The sequence below is a fragment of the Python bivittatus genome, unplaced genomic scaffold (assembly GCF_059951505.1).
Source record: "Python bivittatus isolate LINGU-HERP-01145 unplaced genomic scaffold, Pbiv_v1 ctg000330_np1212, whole genome shotgun sequence".
NCBI classification, from domain to species: Eukaryota; Metazoa; Chordata; class Lepidosauria; order Squamata; family Pythonidae; genus Python; species Python bivittatus.
This window is the reverse complement of record NW_028277058.1, coordinates 17,310,043-17,337,244: the sequence shown is the minus strand read 5'-3', so window position 1 is coordinate 17,337,244 and position 27,202 is coordinate 17,310,043. Positions and strand designations below refer to the sequence as shown.

Genomic DNA, 27,202 nt, shown 5'->3' with positions numbered 1-27,202 from the left:
GCACTTAACAATTATATTTTAGTTATATCTTGAAGTAAACTGTGTATTACATAGAAGATAGGTGATATCTGTTAATAGAGGAACTGAAAGAGTTAAACTAATGTAATGCATTTTGGGAAATTGTTCCATTAATGAAAATGATCTGTATTTAGTTACACCTGATGACTTATTATTAAACTGTTTTTATTCTTTTCCTGGGTCAACCAAGTCAGCTGGTACAGCTGCTATGTCTGCTCTGCTCCATTTAAGTAAGAACTAGGTGACATTTGATATTGGTGTGGCTTTCCTACACAGATTAGGTTGTATGGGAGGAGAATATTCAAAAGAAAAAACAGATGTTTCATGGCAAAAGGGAACTATTTAAAAATATTGCTATAGAATTATATAAGTTAAATCTCAATAATAAATATGTGAAAATCACTTTCCCCAGAGAGTTTCCTTCTTTCTGTTCTGATAGTCTATGATTGGTTGGTGTTCTATATGATACGACTGAATTAACCCAACATAAGTGTTTATACCTAGCACAGAGCTACATTTTTCTTACTCAAAAGTTAGCACATTAACTTCAATGGAAATTTGTTTTCTTATGCAGACGGTAGGGCTATAATTTGGACAGAGACCATAGTAGGAGACCAAGGATTTAATACTTCGTCTCCATATGGCAGGGATCCAGACTAGATTGAATCCCCTGTTATTTTGAGGAAGAAACACAAACAGATACTGGTGTGTGCTATACATTAAAGGAGAAGTGTTTGTGCATCTCACATCAAACAGCATTAAAAGTAATGGGAACTTAAACTTCTGTTCATAACCTATGTAAAGGAACTTTAAACTAGCGATAAAGTGAGGAACTATTAGATTAGCAAGATTAAGGAAGTCAAATGGATTTTGGGTGATTTAAAAACTACATTTGTAGAGACAAAGAGTATTATTAAGGTTAATATCAGTAAAAACTTTGGAATAAAAAGTTGGAATAATAATAAAGATATTATTTATTTATTAAATTTTTACATAGAAGAATACTAAGCATGTTTCTTATGATCTTTATTCAACAAAAGATTTCAATGTTTGTTGCATATCTCATAATACGAGGGGGGACCCAAAAAAACCCGGAATTTATTTATAAAAAATCGTGTATTTATTTTCACGTCTTCAGACTTCAGTCACCTTCAAAGTACTCTCCATTTGATGGAATACACGTATCAAGATGTTTTTTCCCCTGATTAAAACAGATTTTGAACTTGTTGATTTTGATGCCTTTTAGTACTTCTACAGTTTTTTTGTTTCACAGTCCTCACATTGGCAAAACATTTCCCTTTGAGAACTTTTTTCATCTGAGGAAACAAGAAAAAGTCGCACGGGGCGAGATTGGGTGAATAGGGTGGGGCACAAGGGTCATGCAGTTTTTCATTAAAAACTGCTGAACACTCAGCATGGTGTGTGCAGGTGCGTTGTCATGGTGGAAGAATCAGTTACCTGTTTGCCACAACTCGGGACGTTTCTTCCACAAATCGTGACGCAACCTTTTCAAAACTTCCGGATGAAAACTTTGGTTGACTGTTTCACCCAGAGGAACAAATTCCGAGTGCACAGTCCCTCTTACATCAAAGAAACAGATGATCATTGTTTTCACATTCAGCTTCACTTCATCCAACTTTTTTGGGTTGTGGGGATGTGGCAGTTTTCCATTGGCTGGATTGCTCTTTCGTTTCAGGGTCGTAGGCGTAGCACCAAGATTCATCTCCGGTTATGACTTTCAAAAAAAAATCAGGGTCAGCCTCCAACTGCTCCTTCAAAGCATGGCACACAGTCAAGCATGAGCAAGCGAGGCACCCATCATGAAATAGGCAAACGCGTTGAAAGAGTCTCTAAAAAACAAACTCACTGAAGCCAAACGTAGTCTCTCACAACAACCCAGCTGGTACACGGATGCAGATGGGTTCCTAGAACACTCACCTAGCAGGGGAAGCCTGTATAACAAGGGGCCCGCCCTCCAGGAGAGATTTCTGATTTTTTTTGGGTCCCCCCTTGTATTTAGAAAGAGTTGGTTGTTCACGTTCTTATGCTGGAAGTGTAAAATAATGGAATATTTATATATATGACGTGGGCTTTCCTTACTACCTTTTCATTTTGGTTTAATGTCCATAAATGATTTGGAGAAGAGTGATATTGTCAAAAATTTGGAATTTATCTATATAAAGAACTGGATTTACTGAGGATGGCATAGAAAAATGATTATTCTTTTTCAATGTCATTCTGGGTTTATAATCTTGGATTGACAACACGTTTACTTTCTGCTATGAACTGGCTCTTTATTAATGTATTAAAATGTCTAAGCAATATTGTTTCATATGATCATACTTTAATTCTTTACTTATATGCATTTATATATTTACCTTTCTTCTGTTGGTTTTTTATATATTCTCTCATTTTCTGTATTAATATAAAAATAAAATAAAAAATGTATTAATGAAGTCAATGTTTTCTCACCTATTAACTCACATAAATCAAACTGATAGGTCACAAATGAAAAAGTAAGAATGATTAGACAAGACTTGAGATCTTGAAGTTTCTTCTTTCTCTGGAACATTCTATACTGTTTTAGGGCATCCCAGATAGGTACAAAATGAAACAGACTGTACCATTAGTTCACTGCAATTGTTATTGTTCTTCTTGGTCACACAGTCAGCCAGATGTTTAGACTGAATTTGACATTTTTATCCACCTATCGAGTCCTTCCCAAGGACCTGGGATGGGCAGATGTTGTTTGATGGTGTTAAAGTTATCATCGCAGGATATAAGCTGTTCCAAGTAAAGCTACCTTTTGCAATTGACTGGTGGTGATTTTGTCAATGCCGATAGCGTTCAAGCAGTGTTCCAGTGTTTTGGGATTGCACCCAAAGCGCCTATTACTATTGGTACTATCTTTGCTTTCTTTTGCCATAGTCATTCTACTTTATTTGCAGGCCTTTGCATTTTGTGATTTTCTCCAGTTCTTTCTCTTCTATTCTGCTGTTTCCAGGTATTGCAATGTCCACTATCCAGACTTTTTTGTCTTTCTTATCAACAGTTGTTAAGTCTGGGGTGTTATGTGGCAGGTGCTTGTCTGTCTGAATTCTAAAGTCCCAGAACACTTCATTTTCTATTATTTTGTCTGTTTTGTGATACCACCAGTTCTTGCTTGCAGGCATATGGTATTTCTTGTAGTTATTCCAGTGCCCCTTTCTTGATATTAACCTCACCCAGTCTATTACCATTGACGGAAACTCTGTCTTCCATTGTGCCATTGATCTTCACACAAAGCTTATGTTTCTACTGACTCCTGTTATTTCTAGACATTTGATTATCCAGTCATGTGGCAGGGAGTCAAATGCCTTCTTGTAATCAATCCAAGCTACATTCAAGTTAGTATTCCTTCTCTTACAGTTTTCCAAAATCATCTTGTCAATTAAGAGCTGATCTTTTGTTCCTCTGCTGTTTGGGTGGTTTCTTTTCTGCTTAGATGGAAAGAGCTGGTTTTGAACTAGATGCTGTTGGACTGCATCAGCTACAACCCCAGTTAGCAATTTGAAAGTTGTTGATAAGCAGGCAATTGGCCTGTAGTTGCCTGGTGCTGCTCCTTTCATTATCAGGTAGGTTTTCCAGATGTTAACCAATCTTCAATTTCATTTCCTTGCAATATATTGTTAAACCTCTTGGCAATGAGTGGGTGCAGATCAGTCAGATGTTTCAACCAAAAACCATGCAGTTCATCTTCACCTGGTGCTGACCAATTCTTGATTTTCCTTGCCCTTTCTCCACCATTTCTGCTGTTATTACAAGTTATTTCATTTCAACTTCTTTTTTATTCTTATCCACCTCCTTTATCCAAGCTGCATTCTTGTTGTATTACCTTGGGTTGTCCCATAGTTGCACCCAGAACTGCACTGTTTTTTCTTTTCAGGTGTTCACTGGTTCATTGCAGTCTCTCCATTGATGGATTGGTAGAAATGTTTCTGATTTGACTGAAATTGGAGATTATGCCCTTAGTGTGCAATTCAAGCTTCGTATCTGCTGATTTTCTTGGCTATGGCTGTTATTTGCTGCTTTATTATTTCCAGTGCTACCTTGATCTTCCTTGGTTCTAGGTGATAGTTCTTGATCAGGTATTCTTTGGTCTTCTTGTTCTTCAGTTTATTTCTTTCATCTGTTCTAGCTTGCTTGCATCTGATCTTTGCATGCTGATCTTATTTTGCAACCTGATCTTCCATTTTGGTGGTGCACTGTTTGGTTTTTTTCTTTGTTGATTTTGCATCCAAGACATTCAGTTATAACTGCAGCCATGCTGTACATTAGTTGGTTTGTTTCTTGCAGTGAGCTGGTGCTTATATTTGATATTACAGTATTTGCATCTTTTAATACTTGTGCTAGCTGTTCTTTGTAACAAGCTTCAATGCAGGCAACCTTATTCTTTTGTTTTTGTGCTGTTCTAGATGCTCAGTTATTCTTTGTTTCAATTCCTCTTGTTTTTTAGTTAGAGGTCTTTGTTTTTCCTGAGGAAGAGGCAGAGGAGAGGATGCCTGGTTTTTGGAATGAAAACATGATGTCTTTGTTTTCAGTCTTTGTAGATTTGCAACCAGTAAACAACTTTTCTTCCAGTAGTCCTGCAGGTGCTGGCTGGTTGCTCACCAACAGTCTTGAGTCTTGCAGCCCATTTGTCACCAGATGTCCACAAACTAGAACACATAGCGTGGTCCTTGTTGACTGAGGCGACAACCAATCCGGTATAGGTTTCTGTAAATTACATCTCACCATATTGTTTATGGGAGAGGCAGTCTTCATCTGGCTTCTCTGATGAGATCTGTCCAATATGGTTTAACCTCTGGCATAGCCCCACAACTATGTCAAGGTAGTGCCTCACTGGGAGATGATGATGATGATGATGATGATTTTGATTATGCAAATTGTAAGACTGTGTTAATTTTTTCAACCCAATTGTAACATATTTCTCTTAGACATATTCCTTTTCTTTTTTCTTTTTAAAATCCTTCCTGAAAACTAAATTGTTATGCACCACTGTTTAGCTGCTTGAAAAATATCTTGTTGGCACTGCAAGTATTTTAAAACTCACCATGTTCCCCTCAGAAGGCTTCTTGATTATGTTCTGCAGAACTCAGCTAAGGTTATAATTGTGTACCATGTACCTTGTGACCTCTGTGGAGAATGGAATTAGAAATAGATAGATAGACATGAAAGCCACTTGACAAGAAAGCCATAGCCTTAAGACAAAACGTACATATAGGGATCAGGTGGCAATTGAGTGTGTAATTGGTGACTTTCACTCTGCCTTGGTACAGTTAATTGTTCCCTGCCACAATTTGTGAAAGTGCAATAGCAGATCCTTCTGCCTTTATAAAACTTAATTTTGCAGTAAACAGTGACTTTTTAGATCCAGTGAATTGTAATGGATTTTAAGGCTACAGTATTTTCTTTGGAACAGACCCAATATAAATTGCTACAGCAGCATTATGGCAATGTTTAGTCTTTCAAACAATGACTGCATTCAAACATAGAACTCCAGTTAGCTTATTCAAAAAGTCTTTCTTGTTTTCTTTTTAGTTTTATCTAATTTTTTCATGTGATGATTAGTTCTCTTTCATGTGTGTTCTGATGACCTGGATGTCTCTGTATGTGTCAATTTGTATATAGACCATATTTGTACACTGTGTGATTACCAGGTTTTCAGAGAAATAACAACTCCTACTAATCTTTCTCCAGTCAAATTCTCAAAATACTCCTGTTTCCTTCTTTAAATGAAGAAAGTAATTGTGGCATTTGTATATTTTGCAGTAGTATTTGTGTTCCTGCCTGAGATGTTCTGCAGTTCTGAATTAATTGTATGGATTAACACTTTACTGCCTCCTCTTAGCATATATTGGCTGCTCTACACAGATAATATATGTGCCCCATCATATAATGTTAGATTTGGAAGTACTATCTATATTTTTACAAATATTATGTACAGATTCCTAATTTTCAGATAGATAATATAATGCAGGAACAGAGGAACAAACCCTTAGCATTTGTACATTTGGCTATTTCAAGCACAGCTGACTTTTCCAGCTAAGTTTATGACAGTAATATATCCCTCAGAGCAGAACAATTAAAATCATGTTCCAGTGGTTTTCCATGTTACATTTTAAAATAGATATGATTTTAAAATTAAAATGGCAAATTATCTTTCTTTTTTTTTGGCTTCAAGTTCAAACTCAAATTGCACATCTAGTAGAACTCATGTCCAGAAATTGGCTTTCTCGTCTAGATTGTCCTCTGAATTCTTCTAAGTTACCTGTGTAGACCAAAAGAAAAACAATGAGCATAACCCTAATATTCTCTTTATTTGCCTTACAATTAAAATAATTTGTAAATCATCTTGAACCATTTAAAGTTATTAAAACATAAAATCCCATCATAATATGGATTAAAAATATAGAAGTCAAAATTAGAATGAGTTGACTACAAATATAATAAAAATGCATCACACCTGTCATAGAATTTGAGACAGAAGCCTTTGTATTAATATTTCAGTGATGTTAAAAGTATTAATGTTATGTTAAAAAATCTTTTGCCTGCTTCTGAGATAGCATTACAGAAGTTATCAGTGAATATTTGAAGTAGTGATGAACTCAGAGGTACCAACCACTGAATTTCTTTGCACCAATCACTGACCTTTTAATTAAAGAGGATTTGAAGAAGTGACTTCAGATAGCTAGTGTTGGAAAGATGCAGTCCTTTAGATCCTAAGATTTTAGATTGTGCAGTGTTTTATCAAAATAAATACTCTACCGAAATGGGCCAGTCCCAAGGTCAATCAAAATTCGTATAGTACCTGCATAATTTTGTTTTGGAGATGGTTTAGAAATATTAGCTAATGCATTATGTAGCTGCAATGCAAGAATATTCTTTGGGACTGGGAGCTAAGAGTGCATGACATAATACTCAAAGTTAGGATAGGTGCAGCCATAATTCAGACAGTTTCAAGGTATGTTCAACAGCAGTTTCATGAACACACTTTGACAATTCATATGGTTGTTATGAATGGTATCACAGCCAAGATGGATTTAAAAGAGGATTAGACAGATCATGGATGATAAAGGCACTCAATAGCTACTAAAGATGGTTTTTGCATTAGAAGGATTGTGATTCCTAATTTCAGTTGGATTGCTGGAGTTAGGGCTAGGATTAACCACTGTACTATAACAATCTGAAACAGGAATGTACTGTTGCTTATAGACTTTCTATTCACATCTGCTCTATTAGAATACCATTGGTCTAATCTAATTCAGTTCTTTTTATGTTCTTATTCATATCTAGATAGGTTGGGAGCTGATAAGAAACAGTTGCTCAGTGCTACAGAGATTATTACATCATTGATTCCACAATAATTTTGCAATGCAGTAATTTTGAAGGAAGGGAGTTTTTGGGGGCATTATGTACAAGTCAAAGCAGATCATCAGTATAAAAAACAACTACTCTCATCTTCTCGTTGGCTGGTTCATAATTCTTATTTCAGACTTTATAAAATCTAAATGCAGTCCTAATGCTGTGAAATAACATTGTGTTGCCACCATTGGCTGCATAAAATATCTACAGTTAGTAGGTCCAGTATAGACTATATTCTTTTCAATGAATTTATTTTTGTCACCTTCATTAAGATATGTTCTGAAGGAAAATGATTGATTGATTTGATTTGATTTGATTTGATTTGATTTGATTTGATTCGTATAGCCACCCATCCCACATTTGTGACTCTGGGAAGCTCACACTATAAACAATGAAATAACAAAATACAAATATCAATAAAAACAATAACCCCTTTAAAACCAAATTAAAACAGAAAACATAATAGGCAGGTGCAAGTCATGCATCAATCAATGCAACCACCTAGCAGGCTCCAAACCATAACCAGGTTCCCAGGCACATTGACAGAGCATCTACAGTTAAGTTCTAAAATTAAAGAAATAAAGGTGTTTTGTTTTGTTTTGTTTAACATGGGAGTTTTGAGTTGCAATTATTATTGTTCTGGAATGGTTAAAAATGTATTTTGTTTAATTAAGGGACAATACAATGAAATTGACTAGTCTGTCATTGGTGGAATTGGAAGTGTAATTAAAAAGACTTTTGTATTTCTGTAGCCTGCCAGGAAGGGAATTCTCTTTGGAATGGCTACTGCTTCAAGGAGCCCTGGTTCCCTACTTCCTCCACTTACTTAATGTTCTTAAAGTAATGGCGTCAGAAAAGCTTACTCTGATATCCATTTGAATATCTAAGAAAAATGTTGCATGCAATGGAGAAGTAATACCTTGGTCACAGAAATTCAGCCAGTGAAGCTTTTCATGGCCTCAAGGGCATTCTGAAATGGACAGAAAAAAATGAAAGTTGAGAAAGGTAAAATGGGGAATGTGATGGGGACAGAGGAAGCCATACGGACCTGCTTTCCCAGGCAATTGATCCTTTTTGTTTTCTTTTCTCTTCAATCAAATAAGAAGCAGGGGAGGACTACAGAGCATTATGTGTTTCTCTGCAGAGCCTGATTGGAAGATAAATTTTCCCAAAGGCAACTACAAATACAAATTCCTTTGGGAGAACAATAATCTCCATAAGCCACTGCACTAACTCAGGTTTAGCCTGACATCTATGCCAGCGCTGTCTCCTGTGATGATGAAAGAGGAGAACTACCAGCTTGTGGTTTTGTCTTCTCCCCGCCGTCAAGCATCAGACTAACAAGGGAAAGGAATCAGCCAAGAGTCATCCTGTTGGTGGAAGAAATGCTTGGACACTGTTGCACTGAGACTTACCAGGCACAACCATTTGTGTAGAAGCAGGTTTGCCTCTGTGCTCGAAGCTGGCTTTATTTAATTATTTAATTAATTAGATTCAGGCCCCACCCAACTCCAAAATGACTCTGCGCGGCTCACAATAACAAAATAAAAGCACTATATAATATAAATATACATTGAATATATAACATATGCAGAAACCTATCCAGTAAAGGGGGCCCTGCACAGCTCATATTAACCCCATCTGAGTCATCATCTTTTGAACTGGAAGAATGGAAACAGGGTCTAGAGTTTCAGCTAAGTAGATTTTCTGACAGTGGCTTGACATTGGTGTAGTGTCAGGCTGCCAACCGTTTTGGTGTCAGGTTTTCCCTCAGCACACATTTAACTTGTTTTGGAAGTCAATTTTGCTTGTTTTTGTCTCTGTCTCTGTATCATTGACTTCGTTTCTCTTCTATTAATTCCTGTGTGGATTAGATCAAGACAGGATCTCAATTAGTGCCCTTGCAGTTTAACAATGTAAAAAGCAAATATTACAAGCCTGATGGATGCCATGGGCTTTAAGAAGATAAATCTGCATCTTGCACTGAGGTAGCCTAACCAGTTCATTAAGGACAGTTGACTGCAAGACTGAATACGTTATAAAAACTTGTATATAATTCTGTTACACATTTTTGATTCGGCTGTTCTCTATGCCATATATTTGTATTTTTTGGTGTAACATATACAGGCTTTTTAGACAGACCAAAGCTTTAAAACTGAGATCCTGCTTCCAATATTGAATTCTGCACTTGTTATTGCTGCAGAAGTGTACTGTGCATATTTCACCCTCTTCTCTGAATCCTTTCTTTCTTCCTTTCTAAAAATTAATTGTCAAATATTTAAATGAATTTACAAGCAGAAAGCTTGGAGTACTTTTTAGAAGAAAAAGTATTTGTTGGAAATGCAGGACCTCAACAGTTCTCGAGATGGGCAGACAAAATATTTTCTGCAGATTAGAGGTGCATCAGTAGATGGTTCTCTGTAGTGGCAACCCACCTTTGAAATGTCTTTCCATTGGAAGCCAGTGGTAGTCAACATTATCTGCCAGGAGAAGTCTACTTCCTCTTACATGAAGTCTTGTCATCCCTAGCATGACCGTAGTACCTTTTGCCCCTTAAGTGCTTCTTTGTGTTGCTATGATTATTATTATTTTGTGTTTCAGTATAAATTATGATATATTTTGTTTGGTTTATTGTGGTGGACTGTTTTTTTAACCTTTTATGTTTTTTTGATAAGATGCAGGCCATGAATGATTTACATTAGTATATAAACATTAGGGCTTTGTATGCTTCAAAATTTATTCAGAAGTGTTTTGGAGCTTGCACAAAGACAACACCTTTCTGTTTTTCATAAAAATACTGTACTTGTTCTTTTTTCAAGCTTCCACCTTAAGGGGACAACTCATTGAAGTTAATGCCACTCTTGCCTTTTGGGTGAGGATCTATCTCGGACTAAATGTCCCTGAAGGAATGGGGATGGCATTGCAATGGAGATTGGTGGCCAAATGGTGAATTCTGGCCAGCACAGTCTTTCCAGACAAGGAAAGATTGTGAGATCGCCTACTTGCACACTGGACAGCTGCTCCTTATGACTAGACTGCAGGAACTGACGTTTTAGTGGTTGACTTGTGCAGGGAGCACAAGGAGCAGCAGGGAGTCCAGGGATTTCAATCAAGCTCACAGCCATAATGCAGCCTATATGGATACAAGGTTCACATAAGCTTCACTTTCTTAAACACTTTTGGATGTAATTAATTTACAGCTGAAGAGAGATATTCTGAGTGGCAGGATGAGAGAAATCCACTTGGTGAGTCAACATTCTTTCTGGACTAAAAAGGAAAAAAAGGGTTTTAAAGATTTTTAAAAATTTGGCAAAAAACTTATCAAGGAATGGATGTAAGAAAGTTTGAAATGGATAAAGGGGACAGTTTCTTTGAAAGATTATTTTTTGGTTAAAGTGCTTTTGAATAAATTGGAGTTAAAATAGACAAACCGGACCTTTGTGGGAATGTTTTTTGTTTACTATTAAAGAGTGCAAGCAATTGGTGGATTTTACAAAACAAAAGATAAATGTGAGCCAGGCTATAATGCTGACTGTAACTATGGAGTGCCATTTGAGAGTATTAAGTACTAAGGACACAGGAAGCCAAACAGGGAAAAAAGGTAAAAGCTTGCCTTTTACTCTTTCCCTTGTAATTGAGTCACTTTCATTTTTCGATTACGATATTACAATGGCAACCGCCATAAAAGTGGCGAAAACTGAGTGGAGGAGAGGATTGCTAGAGCAACCTGCAGAGAGAGGAATTACACCAGATTTACTTCAACAAATGTTTGAGGAATTGGGCAATAAGTTAGCTGAATCACTTGATACTAAACTGACTAAATCACTGGATACTAAATTGACAACTTTTGAAAAAGAATGGATCAAAGACTTGTACAGATGAAAGAGGAGATGAAAGAAGAGGTCAAGAAGATGGAAAGCTCTGTAAAACAAGTGTCTGGAGATGTAAAACAAATTAATCACAAAGTGGAAATTCTGGAGAGTAAGACATTTTATTTATTTTATTTTATTTATTTTAGAGATTTAGAGCAATTCCAAAGTATTCTGGTGAAAATATTACAGAAAAGTTTATTAAAGCTATAGCAAATTTTTTGGATTGAGATAAGGAGGATATATGCTTCAGTCCAAGTAGCAATTCTCTCAGCTATTTAATTTTTTAAAATCATGTCTGAGAGCACCTTTTGCATTCTGATGTACATGTATATTTAGGGGTGGACTTCCCAATTCACTGCAGTGAAGTAACATCATTGTTCATTGCACTTATGCAGCCTTTGCTGAAATAGAACATTTATATTTTGTTAATCCCATGCCTTTGTACTAATGCATTTTTAGAAACGATGGGCTAAATGCTGATGCAGGTAGACTCATCACTTATAGCACAGTGAAATATTATTATATAGCTCTAATACTTGTGTACCCTGCCAGCAACAGATTTATGTAGATCCCCAGCCATAACCAGTTTAGTGTTATGTCTAAACAGTTTCTTTATTAACATGCCAAATCATAACCCCGCTATCTTCTTTCTTTACATAGCAGCTTAAAATAAAGTGGCCTGTTTCATTTATTACTTAAATGTTATCTTTCATTTCAATATTATTATAAGAGGTATCTTACACACCATATAAAACTGGGGGTGGCAGGACACCAATTACAACTAAACTACATAGAAATAGAACTTGGGTTATGGGCTCATCAGCTCAATCTGTTGAAATAGTATGCAACGTGGCTGATTCCCTAGAAAATTTGTAAAGGATTACAATTCATATTTGCTTAAATTTGGGGTGGGTATGGTTAAAATCAATTGGTGAGTTATTGAGTTATTTATTTATTTACTTACTTACTTACTTACTTACTGGATTTTAAGGCCACCCAACTCCAAAAAGACTCTGGGTGGCTTACAATAATTAAATATACATAATTTAAAGAAACATGACCACCCGAACAAAGCCACATAAGTAACATTAAAAGAAAAAAAATCGACAGGGGCTCCACAAGCAGCTTAACCCCTAGGCCTGGGAACAGAGCCAGATCTTAAGCCAGAGATAGGATCTGCAATACAGAGCTTAAATGAGGCATGCTTCTATTAAGGATGCCAGCTAGCTGGGATATTCTCATCCTTTTGTTTTTCAACTTTCCATCTCCTTCCAAGTAAATTTCCCAAGTAAAATGCTGGGGGCAGAAGCGAGGAAAAAGGGCACTTTCCACTCTATTTTTTTCTCTTACTGCAAAGACTGAAACTTGCTGATAATTTTGCGGATATCATCTTCTTGCGCATGGATGCTTTTATTGAGTTCACTATTTACATGTGATTTACTTCTAAGTTAGTTTGCTCAGCAGTGTTTTCTGCCAGAATGATTGCTTGTCCATTTGAATGCTGGAACTTCAACAGAACAATTAACTTAGTTGTAAATTTACAATTCAGGATGGGTAATTTATTTTTACAGTCAAAGCTGTTGATTCTGTAATTGGCTTTAATAAAACTAAGGTTGCTTCATTTAAGGATTTCTGAAAATGTAATATTGAATGTAGATGTTCTTAAGAATGGAAATCTCTACCTAGAAATTGCTTGGTAACATATGTTTTGTAGAAATCCACAACCAAGCTGTAAAAAAGGTGTATTCTTCAGTAGGAATCTGACACTGCCAATGTAGAGTTGCCAATATATAACTGTAGAACAGTCTTTCTCAATCTTTTTAGCTTGGAGGAATTCTTGAAATAATTTTCAGGTCTCAAGGAACTCCTGCATAAAATGTATTATATCTATAGTTCGTGGTACCTTGACTTTATCAGTAAGCATAGTCATGACATGTAAAAATTCCCACTAGCATTGTGAAACACACAAAGTTCAAAAAAATATTTTTTTTCCAATCACAATCTCTTAAGGAATCGCTGGCAACTCCACTTGAGAAAGGCTACTGTAGACAGAGACAGCATTTGGACTACCATGTATAGGTATCTCAGCGGTACTTCAGAAACAATATTGTAGAGCTGGAAAAAAATCAGGAAAGGGAAACCAGCTTGATTAGGGTTCTAGTGCAGCTCCCCTATGAGGAAAGATTACAGCTCCAAAAGCTTTTAGCTCAGAGTAAAGGCAAATAAGGAGAGACATTGTATAAATATTAAAATTCATGCATGGTGTGGGGAATGTGAAACAAAGATGTGTTTTCTCCCTCTCACAGTGTTAGAAACTTGAAAAAGAAGATTAGACAAATTAATGGGGACTAATCTAACAGTTATATACTAATTCCTGAATCCCAGACAAGATAAACTAAATATTAGCCCTTAAGAATAACACTGGAAGAGATCTTCATCTATGCTTCTTACACAGAATGTTGGACTAAATCATGCTGGCTGGGAAATTCTGGGAGTTGAAATCCACACATTTTAAAATTGCCAAGTTTTAAAAACACTGGACTAAATGGAGCTTTGGTCTGATCCAGCAGGACTTTTCTTACTTTCTTATGTCAGGCTGGAATTTTGTTCCATGCGATACAATATAAATGGCAAGTCAGAACCATTCTAATTATCTAACTACAAAAAATTCTCAGTGAATTGCAACATAGAAGTGACACCTATGTTGGGGACCCAGAGTATCCTGATAAAGTCTGAGGAGTTTATGCTTCTCATGTCAGCTCTGAACTCTTGACTTGCTGCTCATGAATGAGGATTGAATGAGTCAACAGCACTTGGTAAAATGGACAATGCAATCCGTCAGTAATACAAGTAAATCAGCAAATTAAATTTTGATTTCTTCATTGTTTTTAATTGGCTGATATCCTTTTGGAATGTCTTTCATAACATTTTCAGGTATATTAACCAGAATGTAGAGAAATTGACATTAGAGAGAGTGTGCTTGAGTTCTGTCACATAATCTTTGAAGAAGGAGAGCTTCTCTTGATTTTGCCATTTTATGCACTCTATATTAAATCCATATTTAGAAATGCTTGCATACATCAGCAGTGTTTGTAAAAGGCTATTTAGGCTGCTAATGCCAGGGTAGGGAGAAAATAGATAAGGTATCAGGCAAATCTGTATAAGATTTTTAGCCGATTGGCAGTTTCATGACAGCCCACCCTCCCTTCCCCCAATTTGTCTATCATAGCAACATCTAAAAAATGTTCTGCTCTGCTGAAAAGCAATAATGTGCTGAGAAATAATGCTTGGGGAAAACCAGGAATGGATTCTTTTGTGAATGTACCTACAGCATGGTTCTGATATAGTTACAAATTCCTGAGCACAGATGAATCTTTTCCTGTATTCTAGCAGGGGTCCATAACTATATTTTAGTGATTTTTGAAAAAGAATATGATGTTAATTACCTCTTTCTAAGTAGTTGCAAAAAAGAGATTGCAAATTTGGGGAAATCTCAAGGTTTGCAGAAGTAGAAAAGTCCTTAGAAGAAGGAAAAAACAAGGTGATTACTGTAATCTACTATGTAATGATTAAGAAAAACTGATTATGTTGGAAATTGAATTTTGTGTATCTCCAGTTTTTTACTTGACTTGATTTCTGAATATACAAAATACAAAAAATAAGCAAGACAAGCTTCTTAACTTGTTCTTGATTTTGGAACTGCATGATGGGAATAAGTTGCTAGTTGACCTTGGCAGCCATTTATTTAGAACTAGTCCATGAAGTGCCCCAGCTCATGAGGTTTTCCTTCTAGCCTGTCCTCCAAGGATGTAGTCTTTTAGTCCCTTGTTGCCCACTCCTACTGTGCTCATTATGTGGGTGAGATTTTTATCAGGCTTATACACAGGGAGTAAAAAGGAAAAGTCTGCCAGAGGGTGAGAAGGGAGTTTTCTGACATGATACAACCAGTTCACCAGTTTGGATGTTAGGAACAGCCCATTAGCTTATTTCCATTCACCATCTCTTCCTATGTGTGTAGGAAGCGTAGGAGATCTTGAAGAATCACTTAAAGTGGAAAGTGCAAGCTGGTTTGGTTATTGAACTGATTATTTGAGATGGCTGACATTCTTTGACTTTTTCATTGTGCATTTCCGTTCAGTGTAAAGGAATTCAGGAACAATTTCTGCATTCCAGTAGTTCCCCATTCTCTTCTTATGGGGCCTGGGGAATTACCACAGCTGGAGATGTTTCTTGTATTAGAAGATCCAGGGAACTTTAAAGAGCCTTGCTGGATATGCAATATTTGTAGTTTAACAGGCACACTATTGAAGTGAAAAAAGACTTTCTTTGCCCAAATAAAATTAAAGAGCTTTTAGATTATTGTTGTCCTACCTAAAACATGAAACTTTAGCTCATGTGCTAAAAATAAGCATTTTCTGATGATATGACTTTGATATGGCCTTTGCTTGTGAATTAAGTGGATTATTGTGGAAGTAGAAGAGTTCCTGAGTAATGTTTGTTTTGATCAGCATGTAAGTTACTAGGGTAATGCTAAAATGTTCTTATCACTTAATAGACTTAAGATGAATGAATGAATTATGCAGGCTGATAGATCTTATTTGATATTAGGTAATATGCTTAAGGGACAGTTAACCATAGTGGTTATTGGGTATAGATTGACTGCAGTGATCAGTTCAGGTTCCTATTTGATGCTTTGGAAAATAGTTTTCTTCAGTCCAGGCTAAATCAGTGCTGGCCTTTTCAGCTTGGGAATTGTTCTGAAGTGAGATGCACACCTCTCACTGAATAGTTAAAATATCTCAAAGAATGAGATAAAATTTGAGAAAGAAAGTTCTTGGATGAATTGGATGAAGACTGTTGTTTAGTGGGCAATGTTGAAGCTTCATACATTGCAAAATGTCCTTTCTCAAGAAACCTCTATTCAATCAATCAACAAGAACCTAGGTGGAGAGGTTTTGTTTTGCTTTGTTCGTTTGTTCTAAATTAAGTTATATTTTCTGGGAAGACCACTATTAAGCATTTTTACGTAGAAATGTTTTCTACATATAAAATAGTTTATGTTAACCTATGGCAGATATTTTATATGACCGTTCATAATGTAAAAATGTGGTACAATGTTCATTCAGTGTTCTTTTCAGTATATTGCCCTTTTGGGAGATATAGATGACAGATTCTTTCAAAGCAATATGATTGAAAAGCCCTAGGTGACTTTTTTCCTGTGATAAGAAGCAAGTAGATCTATTAGTCCAACTTGAGCAACTTGACCAACTCTCCATATTCTGAAAATTCTGGAAGTTGAACTCCACACATCTGTATGGTACCCAGTTGGAGAAGGCTGTTTTAATCAAACGTTCTAAACATTTCTCTGCTTCTTTCCCCACTTGAGCATCTTACAAAGACATGGAAACCAGGTTTGTAAACTTCTACATTTACTTCTGCAGAATTCCAAAGCACCTAACAATTTAAGATGCCTCCTGATTCTCTTTAAGCTATTTTGTAAGGAACTTACTGTACCTCATACAGCTATAGACTTCATCTGCAGTATGACTAATAACTAAGTATTCCAACTGAAGATGTGGTTGACATGTATATTTGTTTTTACTTTCTTTAGAATTAGGAATACAGACACAGACACACGCACACACATACATGTACATTAGGCTTCTCCTTTCTCTGGATATTTGTTTCTTGTTTTGATAAATTTCAGTTGAAAAGCATTGTGTCTGGAGGAACTATGATCTTCCGTGATGGTTGTTGCACATGTATAAGCCAGAGTTCCCAGCAGTCATGCAAAGAATCAACATATATGCCTGAAATAACCTCAGAACTTTGGTATTCTAACTTAATTGAAAAACAGGTGATACCTAAAATTGGTACATCTGAAATTAGTGAAAATATGTGGGGCAGATGTTTTAAATTATATTCTGTCAGCATTTTTATGACAGGCTTAAGGACATGTGAACTTTGAAAAAGAAAGCAGAAACTTGAAATGAAGATAGAGGCATGGTACATTGAAGTACAGACAAGATTTCTTTCTTGGAATTCACTTGGAAAAAGTCCCTGGAATGAAAAATGTGGTATAATGTCATTGTGGGGAGGCAATGAACAAAAGGCAAAAAAGGAGATTGGAGCAGGTTTTGCAAGTTCTTAAATGTGGTTCAGGATAAAGCTAAATCATTCATCTCCATGTTAAATGCTTGATCCGTGGTGCAGAAATTTGGAATAAAAAGTAGGAACAAAAAGCAAATGATAATGTGGGAGCCCCAGCATATGTGATGCATGCCAAATAAATGAGATCACAGAGAAGTACACAATTGGAAAGGAAGTAGAAATTCAACAGTGAGGAAAGCTATAGAAAAGTGGGAGTCAAAAGCAAACATGAGTCTGAAATAAAATTTGAAAAAGCAAGAGAGATACTAAGTAAGTCAATATGGGTGGTGACATGGCCCCATGCCATCTATAAAGTTTGCAAGGTTAGACTAACACATTGAATTAGGCTTAGTCTGGCAGCCAATGCAGATGGAAAATACTGCCATATTGGGATCATGTGAGCCAATCCTCATTTACTCTTTTAAGGAGTTGTAGAAGCTGGTACATATACAAAGCATCTTTTGAAATATGAAGTGTTGCACAGCCGTAGGAGTTTATCCTGCTTGTGCACGAAGCTCTTTTGTTTCTCTTCTAATAGAAACATAAAAAAGTTTAATGTGCCAGTAGTCCTTCTGGCCCAAGGACATCTTAACACTGTAAGTGGAATTGTGGATATCTCTGACAGACATTAAAAAAAAGGACCATAAAAGTACGTTGAATTGAACATAAGCAGAATGTGACGCATAAGAAGTATGCTATTTTGTGTTATTGTGCATTATTGTAGCACAAGAATAATTAATTATATAAATAATTCATTGTAAAATCATTAGAAGCTGATTAATGACCTGAACCAGTTTCTGCTGGTTGGAACTTAGGGGAATAAAAACCTGAATATCTGGAGGGCACTAGATTGAGAAAGACTGTCCTAACCCCATTGCCTAATATAGGATTTTGGGATTTCTAAATCTCTTTTTAAAACTTCTGTGAAGAATGCTGCTTCTCTGAATAAAACATGCAGAACTAGAAATATTCTTACATCAAGTCCAAATGCCTGCCGAGGGAAACGATGATTAGTAAAGCAAAAAAGAATGGAGAGGACTTGTCTTGAAGGGTGTGAGGACACTGTTAGAGCTAGATTTTACTAGTACAGCTTGAAATAAGTGAATGTATTGTTCTGTCTCTCTCCAAGTTTAGATTCATGGCTTTAGATGTCCTCTGTGGGTCCTTATTGGTTGCAGAGAGAATTAATGGAGTGCTGTTACAAGTCACAGTCTGCTGTCACATTTGATTCTCAGTGGGATTGATGGCTGTTGAAGCTGAAGTCTAGTAGTTACAAGTTAAATTGCAAATTAAATGCCTTAGGTTTTATTACAGATACGTTTATTCTAAGCATTTACACCATTTTAGGCACTAAATAATTCCATTGTCAGGGAATATTAGAGTAATAGAAACTCTCAGAATACTTTTATAGAGATTAGATTCTTTACAGAAGGTAGCATTGGACCTTGTAATGCCTTTTTAGTTCCACCAGCCTACAAATATACCATGGCAGCTGAATAGATAATAAGCAAATCTAGTTAAAATAGTAGTGTGTGTCCAGGTTCACAAAGATATTCATAGTCCAGAGCAACAAAAAAAACTTATATTACCTTTCCAGATCTTTGGATTTGTGTCTGTTACTGTGCAAATTTTTGAAGCTCTGAATTGATTTGTACCAATTCTAAATGTTAAATTCATTTGACAAATTGAATAGACTGTTTTATTAGATCCATTTAATCAAACATGGTCCAAATCAATTTGGTCCAATTGAGACACTTTCCACAAATGGGCATGTGCATTTTAATTGTTATAATTGGTACAGACTGAATCAGATATGAATGAAATATTTGGTTCAAATCAATTTGGATGTCCAAACTGAACAGGTGTATTTTTGTTCAAATTGAATAGGACCTGTCTTCCTTTCCACAGATGTCACAACCATTGCCCTCCCCTTTTGGAGGTTAGTCTAAGTTAATCACCCAAATGGTTCAAATTAAAATAAAGTTATATAAGTAATGCCATATTCACAATTGCCTTAATAGGGATATAGCAATGAAAAGTAAAACTAAAAATGTTGGGGGCTGATGGCATTCAGAATGCAAAACATAATCTGATCCCAACAATACTTAGCATTGCCTAATGTACTCAGTCTGCTATCTCTATTTTGAGATTAAGTTTAAACTGCAGAATTTGTAACTCAAATACATTATTCCAGTTTTGCTTTTTCTTCTTCCCCTCTTTTTGTAACATCTTGCTCGATTAGTAGCTCTGGAGAACTCAGAAGTATGAACTATTTTGGTTGGTCTTAATAAAAATGCTGCTCTACTGTAGAATTCAATGGAGGTGGGGAGGCTCATGGACCAACTTGGCTATAATTTTTTTTTTAATACAGGAGGTGTTAATGACTTATAAATCAACATGGAATAGGACAATTCTGCAAAAAGTGCAATATTATGGTTTTTCTGTGTAGGCCCATATAATGAAGTGCTATGATTGAGCACTCATTGCCCTCAAACAACATGCCTGAGATCTGGAAACCCAACTAGATCAATCTGTCCCATCCAGGAATGTTTTCCTGGGAGGTCAGGCCCCTTTCTTTAGGCCAGAAAGATATGTATATCATATAACCTTCCCTAAACTCTGAAAGGCATTATCTGTAGCATGCTTTAATGCCACTATGGCCATTTTTGAGGGCAGATACAAAGATTCCATATGAGCTAAGGCTGTGCCATTGTGGAAGGGTCTATCGAAACCATAGTCCACAGTCTACAATATTGTATTTTTTATGAGGATGCAAGGGCTCATTTTATTCCCATTTGACAAAGTACCCAGGCAATTCTGATATATTTTATGTACAGTTGTTATTATCAGACCAGTATGATTTTGTTTCTATGAATGTGCTCAAATTCTGTTATACTGTCTGTAAAACCAAATATTCCTTAATCGCATCAATTATCTAGTCACAAACTATTTTACTTTGTTCCATCTGCTGTTGATGTATTTTGGTCAATGACCATAATAAAGATACGTATGTATGTATGACTTTGGTGGCATTCTGTTGGCTCTATTAATGCCTTTTTGAAGATTGATATACATTTCATTAGTTATTAGGTATTCATTCATTACTAAGAGGAAGTTTGTATTAAAAATTATAAGAACTGATTAATATAAATACATGAATTAGAAGAAATTTGGAAAGTTGATTGAAATTAATTGTTGAGGTTTTCCTTCCTTGGTGATTTAAGAGCTATAAATTATAAATCTGTCCTTCTAGCATCAGCAATCCATTTAAATATTTTTAAAGTGCTCTTAGCACAGCTAACACCAAGATTTTCTGCTGAATTTTTGATAGTAATATTTATGTACAGATAATTTGCCCCAGTCATGAATATCTGGAGTTGATGTCTAATTCATAAGTTTATCATTCCAGGATTTATCCTCCTTACACATTTTTTCAGATTTCCAGCAGAAGTATAAGAAAATTGCAATCTGCTGGTGGTAGTTCTCATCTTGGAATTAAATTTCATTCTGATTTATTTATGCAAAGGTTTGAATTTTGAGGCTGAAATCACTTAAAACACAGCCATTACTGTGATCCTAGCTGAGGATTTATAAAAACATTTAGTTGAAGGAGCTTTGAAAGCGTGTTAAGAGACCTGAGCTACGGACTGCTAAAATGGTTTGGAAGATACGCCAAATTAAATCTGAAGAAAAGAATGACATTTCAAATTAGTTGGAGTTACTTTTGTTTTAACCTATGGAAATAAGTCACTGTAATTTTTTATCTGAGCCCTAGGTGAGGAAAACTGAACACGTAATAGATAAATGTTAATATACTGAAAAAAATCCAGGTACCACATTGATTATGGTGCCATTCAAGGCCATCTTTTCAGATAACAGCCAACAAAATGTAGTATATCTTAATTACTGAGAGCGTCTTTGGACTACATTGAGATGCAATTAAATCATTAATGTCTCACCTGCTGTTCTCTTCTTGCAGTCCTGCATAAAACTCTAATGGATGTTGTCTATAAAACAGGCTGCCTCAAGTAATTTGCTAGGCAGTTAATCTAATTTGAGGGTGGGATTATTTAGAGCCATTAGGACCTGCTAAACCTCATGATACAAGCACCCTTATCCAACTAGTTGGGGAAAAAAATCTGTTCTATGAAGCAGTGATGACCCAAAGGCTGTAGTGTGTATATTATTTCTCCTTAACTGAATACTTTCATATTGCAGATCAAGAGCCATGGAGTTCAGGAAATTGCTGGTCTAGGTTGAAGCGCAGTTTTACAACAAGGAAAATTTTATTTGTCAGTTACTGGCAGTTTTAGTGGTTTGTTACTAATCACGAACAAACTAATGTTTAAACTAAGGCCTCATAAACGTGTTATCTCTTGATTGTCTTGTCTTGATTACTAATAAATCTAATTTATGGATTGCTCATTGTTGTTTCTTAAAGATGATATTTGTTTAAGTAAATCCTTGCAGTCAAGAATTAAAGTTAAAGGATCAGTACTAGACCTAAGCAAGACTGAAATTTGATGCAGACTGAGAACAATATCTGAGTGTAACAAAATAGCATTTCTTGTTTTCTCATCTGCTGTGGCCAGTTAATCCACAACTTCTGTTTTGTGTTTATGTTTGTGTCAATTTTTTTTTTTTTTGGTGAGTGGTAATTAATATTAGTCTTACAACTTCCTTTTAATGCTTTTTTGGACACTAGGTTTGCCAGACATCTTGTTTTAACTAGGAACAGCTTGTTTTGGATGAGTAGTAAATTGATATATTCAGAATATTTCAAGTGATACAATCTTTGCACAGCTGAGGAAGAACAAACAGACTAGCTTCTTCTTCTGTTTTGCAGAGAACCTAATATGCATCCTAAATTTCTGCTCTTAAATTCTCTCTGTTTCAGCAGTTGGACTGACAGGAAAATCTGATATTAGCAGATGTATTTGAACAATTCATCATTCCAATTCCTCATCAGTCCCAGAGCCAATTCTATATTTGACTTATCAGAACACTTATTAGTCACTTTTCTTCTCCACAGGGCATCTAAGATGATACACACCTATGACAACTTTTAAATAATTTCATTTTGCTCAGTTGGGCCTACAAATTATCATTCTAAATTTGTCACCCTTTCTGGTTTCTTCCTGGGATATCGTTCCAGCTACTAGCTACCTGGCACTAAGCTAGGCAAGGATTAACATAGGAGAAAGCCCACTCAAGCAACTGTCTAAGAGTCCTCTAAAATCTGGAATTTACCTTTATAGCAAGCAACTCAGCAAGGACTTCCTATTTTCTAATTTTGGACCAGGAAACTATAATTGTTCTCTAATTAGAATCAAATGTCCTAAAATTATGACAAAAAAGAAAAGATGCAATCTTGATAGAAGCTTTAAAAACCTCTCTGTAATGATGGGGTACTGCACCCTTGTTTCCCTCAAGCTCTGCTCATCAGTGAGATCAATTTTCTATAATTTTCCTCAAAGAGTAGATAGTCACTTTACAGGGTAACTAGCAGGCGAGGCCTTTATTTTTAATAGAGTTCTGTCTGAAGAAGGGCAGGATGTTTCAACAGCAGTTGATAGGGTATCTAATAACGGTACTCTGAACTGAAAGATTAGAAATAGAGCAGATAATTTCCTTTGCTGGAGTGCTCTTTAGGAAATTCTGACTCATTTGTTTTCCACAAATAATTGAATTTAATTTAGTATATGATGTCTGCAAACACTGTAGCAGAAGGCACAATTCCAATATTTGTATATGCTGTTAATGGATAATCAAAAGCCTGCTTTCTTCTGTTGGCTGTTTCTCGTCTTAATTATACTGATGTTCTTAATTGTCTCACAAGTTCATATTATATTTATAATTTAATATGATATGAACTGAATTTAATTCAGCTACTTGTATTGATCTCCTTTATATTCTGGCCATGGATCATTTCCTCTGTCCATCTATTAGATAAACTTTCTACCTTTTTCTTTTAAGATGCTCATAATTCTTTTCTTTTTTTAGGTTTCCTCTTTGATTTTCTCCTTACATGTCACCTTGTTCTTTACACTCATCTTCTGGTTAGGCCTCCTATTTCCCCAGAGCCCTTTTGTCTGTCATATGCTCTGCCTTGAGTTTTAATTTGCTTTGGTCTTTCTTGTACTATTTCTCATTGCTCTGCCTCTTTCCTCGAGATTCTTTGTAAGTGGACTTTTACATTTTTGACTTGCTTCATCTTTAGGTGACTTATTCAAAAAAGAGAAGTCTTATTTCTTTGGTTCTTCCAGTTATCATTATTCTTTCCTGAGGATCAATCTCTTTTTATTCTTTTACTTCATTTCCCTTCAACTCCTGTGTTCATATGAAGGAAGTGTTTCTTCCCCCTCAATTTCTCTATCTTTTGTTTAATGTATTGTGTTAATATATTGTGACTGAGAATAGGTGCTTCTGTTTTCTGTTTGTGTGCAGCACTTGGTGCTTATAAAATAGTTTTGATTTTATTACTTACAAGGCTACTTTCAGTTATATCCAATAATATTTGGGTCATGAAATGATCAGCCTGTCTTCAACCTGCAGGAAATCCTGCGGGAAGATCCACACAGAGAGAAGTAGAAGTAGGTAGGAGAACTACAATCCATGAACAGATGCTATTCCACCAATCATTGCATCCAATGTACATACAATACAGGATGATGGTGCATTTAAAAATCTCCATATTCCATATGACATTTCTTAGCAATGCTCAAACTATTCTGGACTAGAATTCAGAACTCTTTCTGATACTCCCTTTTGTTTGCATTCTTCCCTTTCCCTTCTTCCATTTCAAAACTTTTTAAAAAAACTTTTATTTGGTGCTTAGTAATTTTAAGTATTTCCTAAACAAGATATGATGTTGATAGTATGCATGCCTGTTTATGTGTTTTAAGAAAATTATTGGAAATGTAGTAAGTTTGTCAGTGGTTCAGAAGAGGTTTTTAATGTGACTGCTAATTTTTAATTCAGGACAAATAACAAGATCATGAAAATTCTGCCTGAAGAACTGAAGCTATTTCAATCCCTTGAAACTTTAGATCTCAGCAACAACAATATTTCTGTGCTTGAGATGGGATCATTTCCTCCATTGGTGCTCAAGAACCTGTAAGTTAAGTTCAAGCTTTCATTTCATCCAAAATTTTTTTTTAAAAAAAAATAACTTCTCAATCCCTACTGTAATCAAGTAATCTCTGGCATCTGAGGAGGTTCTAGTGCTTCACAAAAAGCTCTGCAGGCATGGATTTACCACTGGTTTTTTTCTACCAATATCTGGCCCCAAAGAAGACAGGTTAAAAAGGCCCACACAGGCCAGTGCACTTTGGAACTGACAGTTGTCTACCACGTCACTCACCTCCCAACTAGAGTTGCTTGAATATGCTACAATAATAACACATCTGTATGTAGCTCTATTATTAAGATAATTGGGGAAAAATAGTGCCCTGTGCAGAGCTTGCTATCTGTGCATGGTATCCTCACCCCATGCACAGTGGATGTTATATTTGCATAGAAGTCTGTTCTCATAGGTTCAAACTAAGTAATGGTGAACACAGTGCCTACAATTTAGAGTCATGAATGTCAGTTACAAAAGGGGGAACAAAGGACTCTAAAGTTATATAGGGCAGCAGTCAGCATCTCAAGAGAGAACCATCACTTTAATCAAAAGAAAATCCTGGACTTTGTTGACTGTGCCAATTGATTGATTCATTAATTCTTTCCATCCTAATTTAGAGACTTTTTTTTAAGACAGAAACATTTATCTGACAAAGTATTTTACTGTTCTATAAATTGAGTCAATATTTAAATGGTAAAACAATCAGTATTTGAGGCTATTGTAAAAAAGACCAAATTTTTCAATGTAATATTTTGAACGTATTCAGAATTGATTTGAATATTTTTCAGTCACTTATTTAAATGTCATTTGGGGAATTATGTAAACTGCATTTTTTGGGGATCAATGTGGAGGATTCTCTGTCTTTTGAGAGCTGTTCAAAGTGATGCTTATCCACTGATGGAGCAAAGGATTTTAAAATGATTATTAAGATGAGTATGGTAATTCTAGACAGCAGGTGATTAGGACTTTGGTATAGAATCTAAACATTTCCAGAGATGATCATTCTGCCCTTCTTTTCCAGCCACATTAACAACAATCGAATAGTTTCACTGGAACCAGGCATTTTTGACAACTTGGCTAGCACACTTCAAGTCTTGAAGCTGAACAGGAACCGCATTTCAGCCATTCCACAGAAAATGTTTAAACTCCCCCATCTCCAACATTTGTAAGTACATCCTCCAACTGCCTTGTTGCTTTTAATAATTTTTGCAGGCCTCTTCCTGTGGTTGAACATCAGTCCTATTAGCAATCATATAACTCAGGAGAGATTTAGCAAAAACACAATTCTGATCCCATTTTTTTTTTCTGAATGTTTATATTAATTTATTTTGTTTGCATTGCCTGGAATAAGACATTTGTAATGCTGATGTGGTTCATAGTGTTGTACATAAGAAAGATAAGACATTTTCTTTAGATTCTTTTCTCCCATTGCTAGTAAACCACTAAAGATATTGACAAGGTATATTGTGAAGGACTAGTTGCACTATATAAAGAAGTCACTTCTTTTCCCCATGTGGCCCAGCCCTCATCACTCACCACCCCATCCAGACTAAATTAGGTTTCTTGATGCCTAATTACTTTTCCTAAGAAAGGTAAATTGAGAAACTGATAAAAGTGCTGTATGGTGCTAACTGCAGTCTGGGAAAATGAGTAGAGAAGTGTCAGATATTAGAAAGACAAAGATATATTTGCCTCTCAGAGAAATAAGAAGTGGATGACCTTTCCAGACAAAGTAGGTTTATGTTTCTATCATTATTAAGACCCAGATTCTTTGATCGAGTGATTAGTAGAATTGAAAATATGAAAGGTGAGAACTAAGCTTTCAAGAATACTGACCAGGTATCAACAACACAGTGCTAAAAGGCACTGGAATCCATGGTGCCGTTGGGTGGTGATCAGGGACCTTCAACATTTGTTTTAATTTCCAAAAACTTATGAGAAAGTGAAATATTTCAATATTTACACGATTCCATTGTATTTACCATACATACTCACAAATAAACCAAGAAATTTAGGTGCCAAAATTTACCCAAAAATTGGGTTTGGCTTATCCACAGATGGGCTTATCCATGAGTATATATCAGTAATACTTTGTTAAAGCACCGGTATATACTGTATATGCTCGCATCTAAGCATATCCAGGGAAAACCTGACCCTCAAGATTTTAACCAAAATACCATAAAAAATGGATAATATGTGGATTACCCACAGATAAGTCAATTGTAAAAATTAAAACCTATGAAAACTTCAAGGGTCCATGCCAATTCAGTCATAGACTCTAAGCTGCATAAAACTAGTACAATGAAACAACCATAATAGAATAACAAGCAGTTATTAAACCAGCAGATCAGTTATCAATATCTAAAAAGTAACAGTTTAACACAAACCTTCTCAAAAAACCTCATATTTTAGTTTCGATTTTTTGGCATCTGCACCATCATGTGGAATTGCTCAGTAGTTCCTACTGCTTAAAAAAGTTGTAGATCCCTAGTGTAGAGGTTTAAAAAGAGAGAGAATTAAAATGAGTAGAGTAGTAAATAAGCTCATGAAAAAAGAGGAAGAGGATGAGGAAATAATAGAACAAATAAAAGAAAATTGAGAGATATTAAGAACCTGAATATGTAAAAGGCTAACA

The 27,202-nt window shown here is 35.7% G+C and overlaps 1 protein-coding gene across 2 annotated transcripts in view; it reads left to right on the top strand.

The window, feature by feature from the left end:
• Nucleotides 1-27,202, top strand: part of LRIG3 (leucine rich repeats and immunoglobulin like domains 3) — a 65,743-nt gene that overhangs the window by 13,120 nt on the left and 25,421 nt on the right. For both annotated transcript variants that reach the window (XM_088141770.1, XM_007429184.4), the window contains 2 exons: nt 24,426-24,560; nt 25,589-25,732. In XM_088141770.1, the coding sequence (XP_087997896.1) occupies nt 24,426-24,560; nt 25,589-25,732 (279 nt within the window). The remainder of the gene's footprint in view (nt 1-24,425; nt 24,561-25,588; nt 25,733-27,202) is intronic.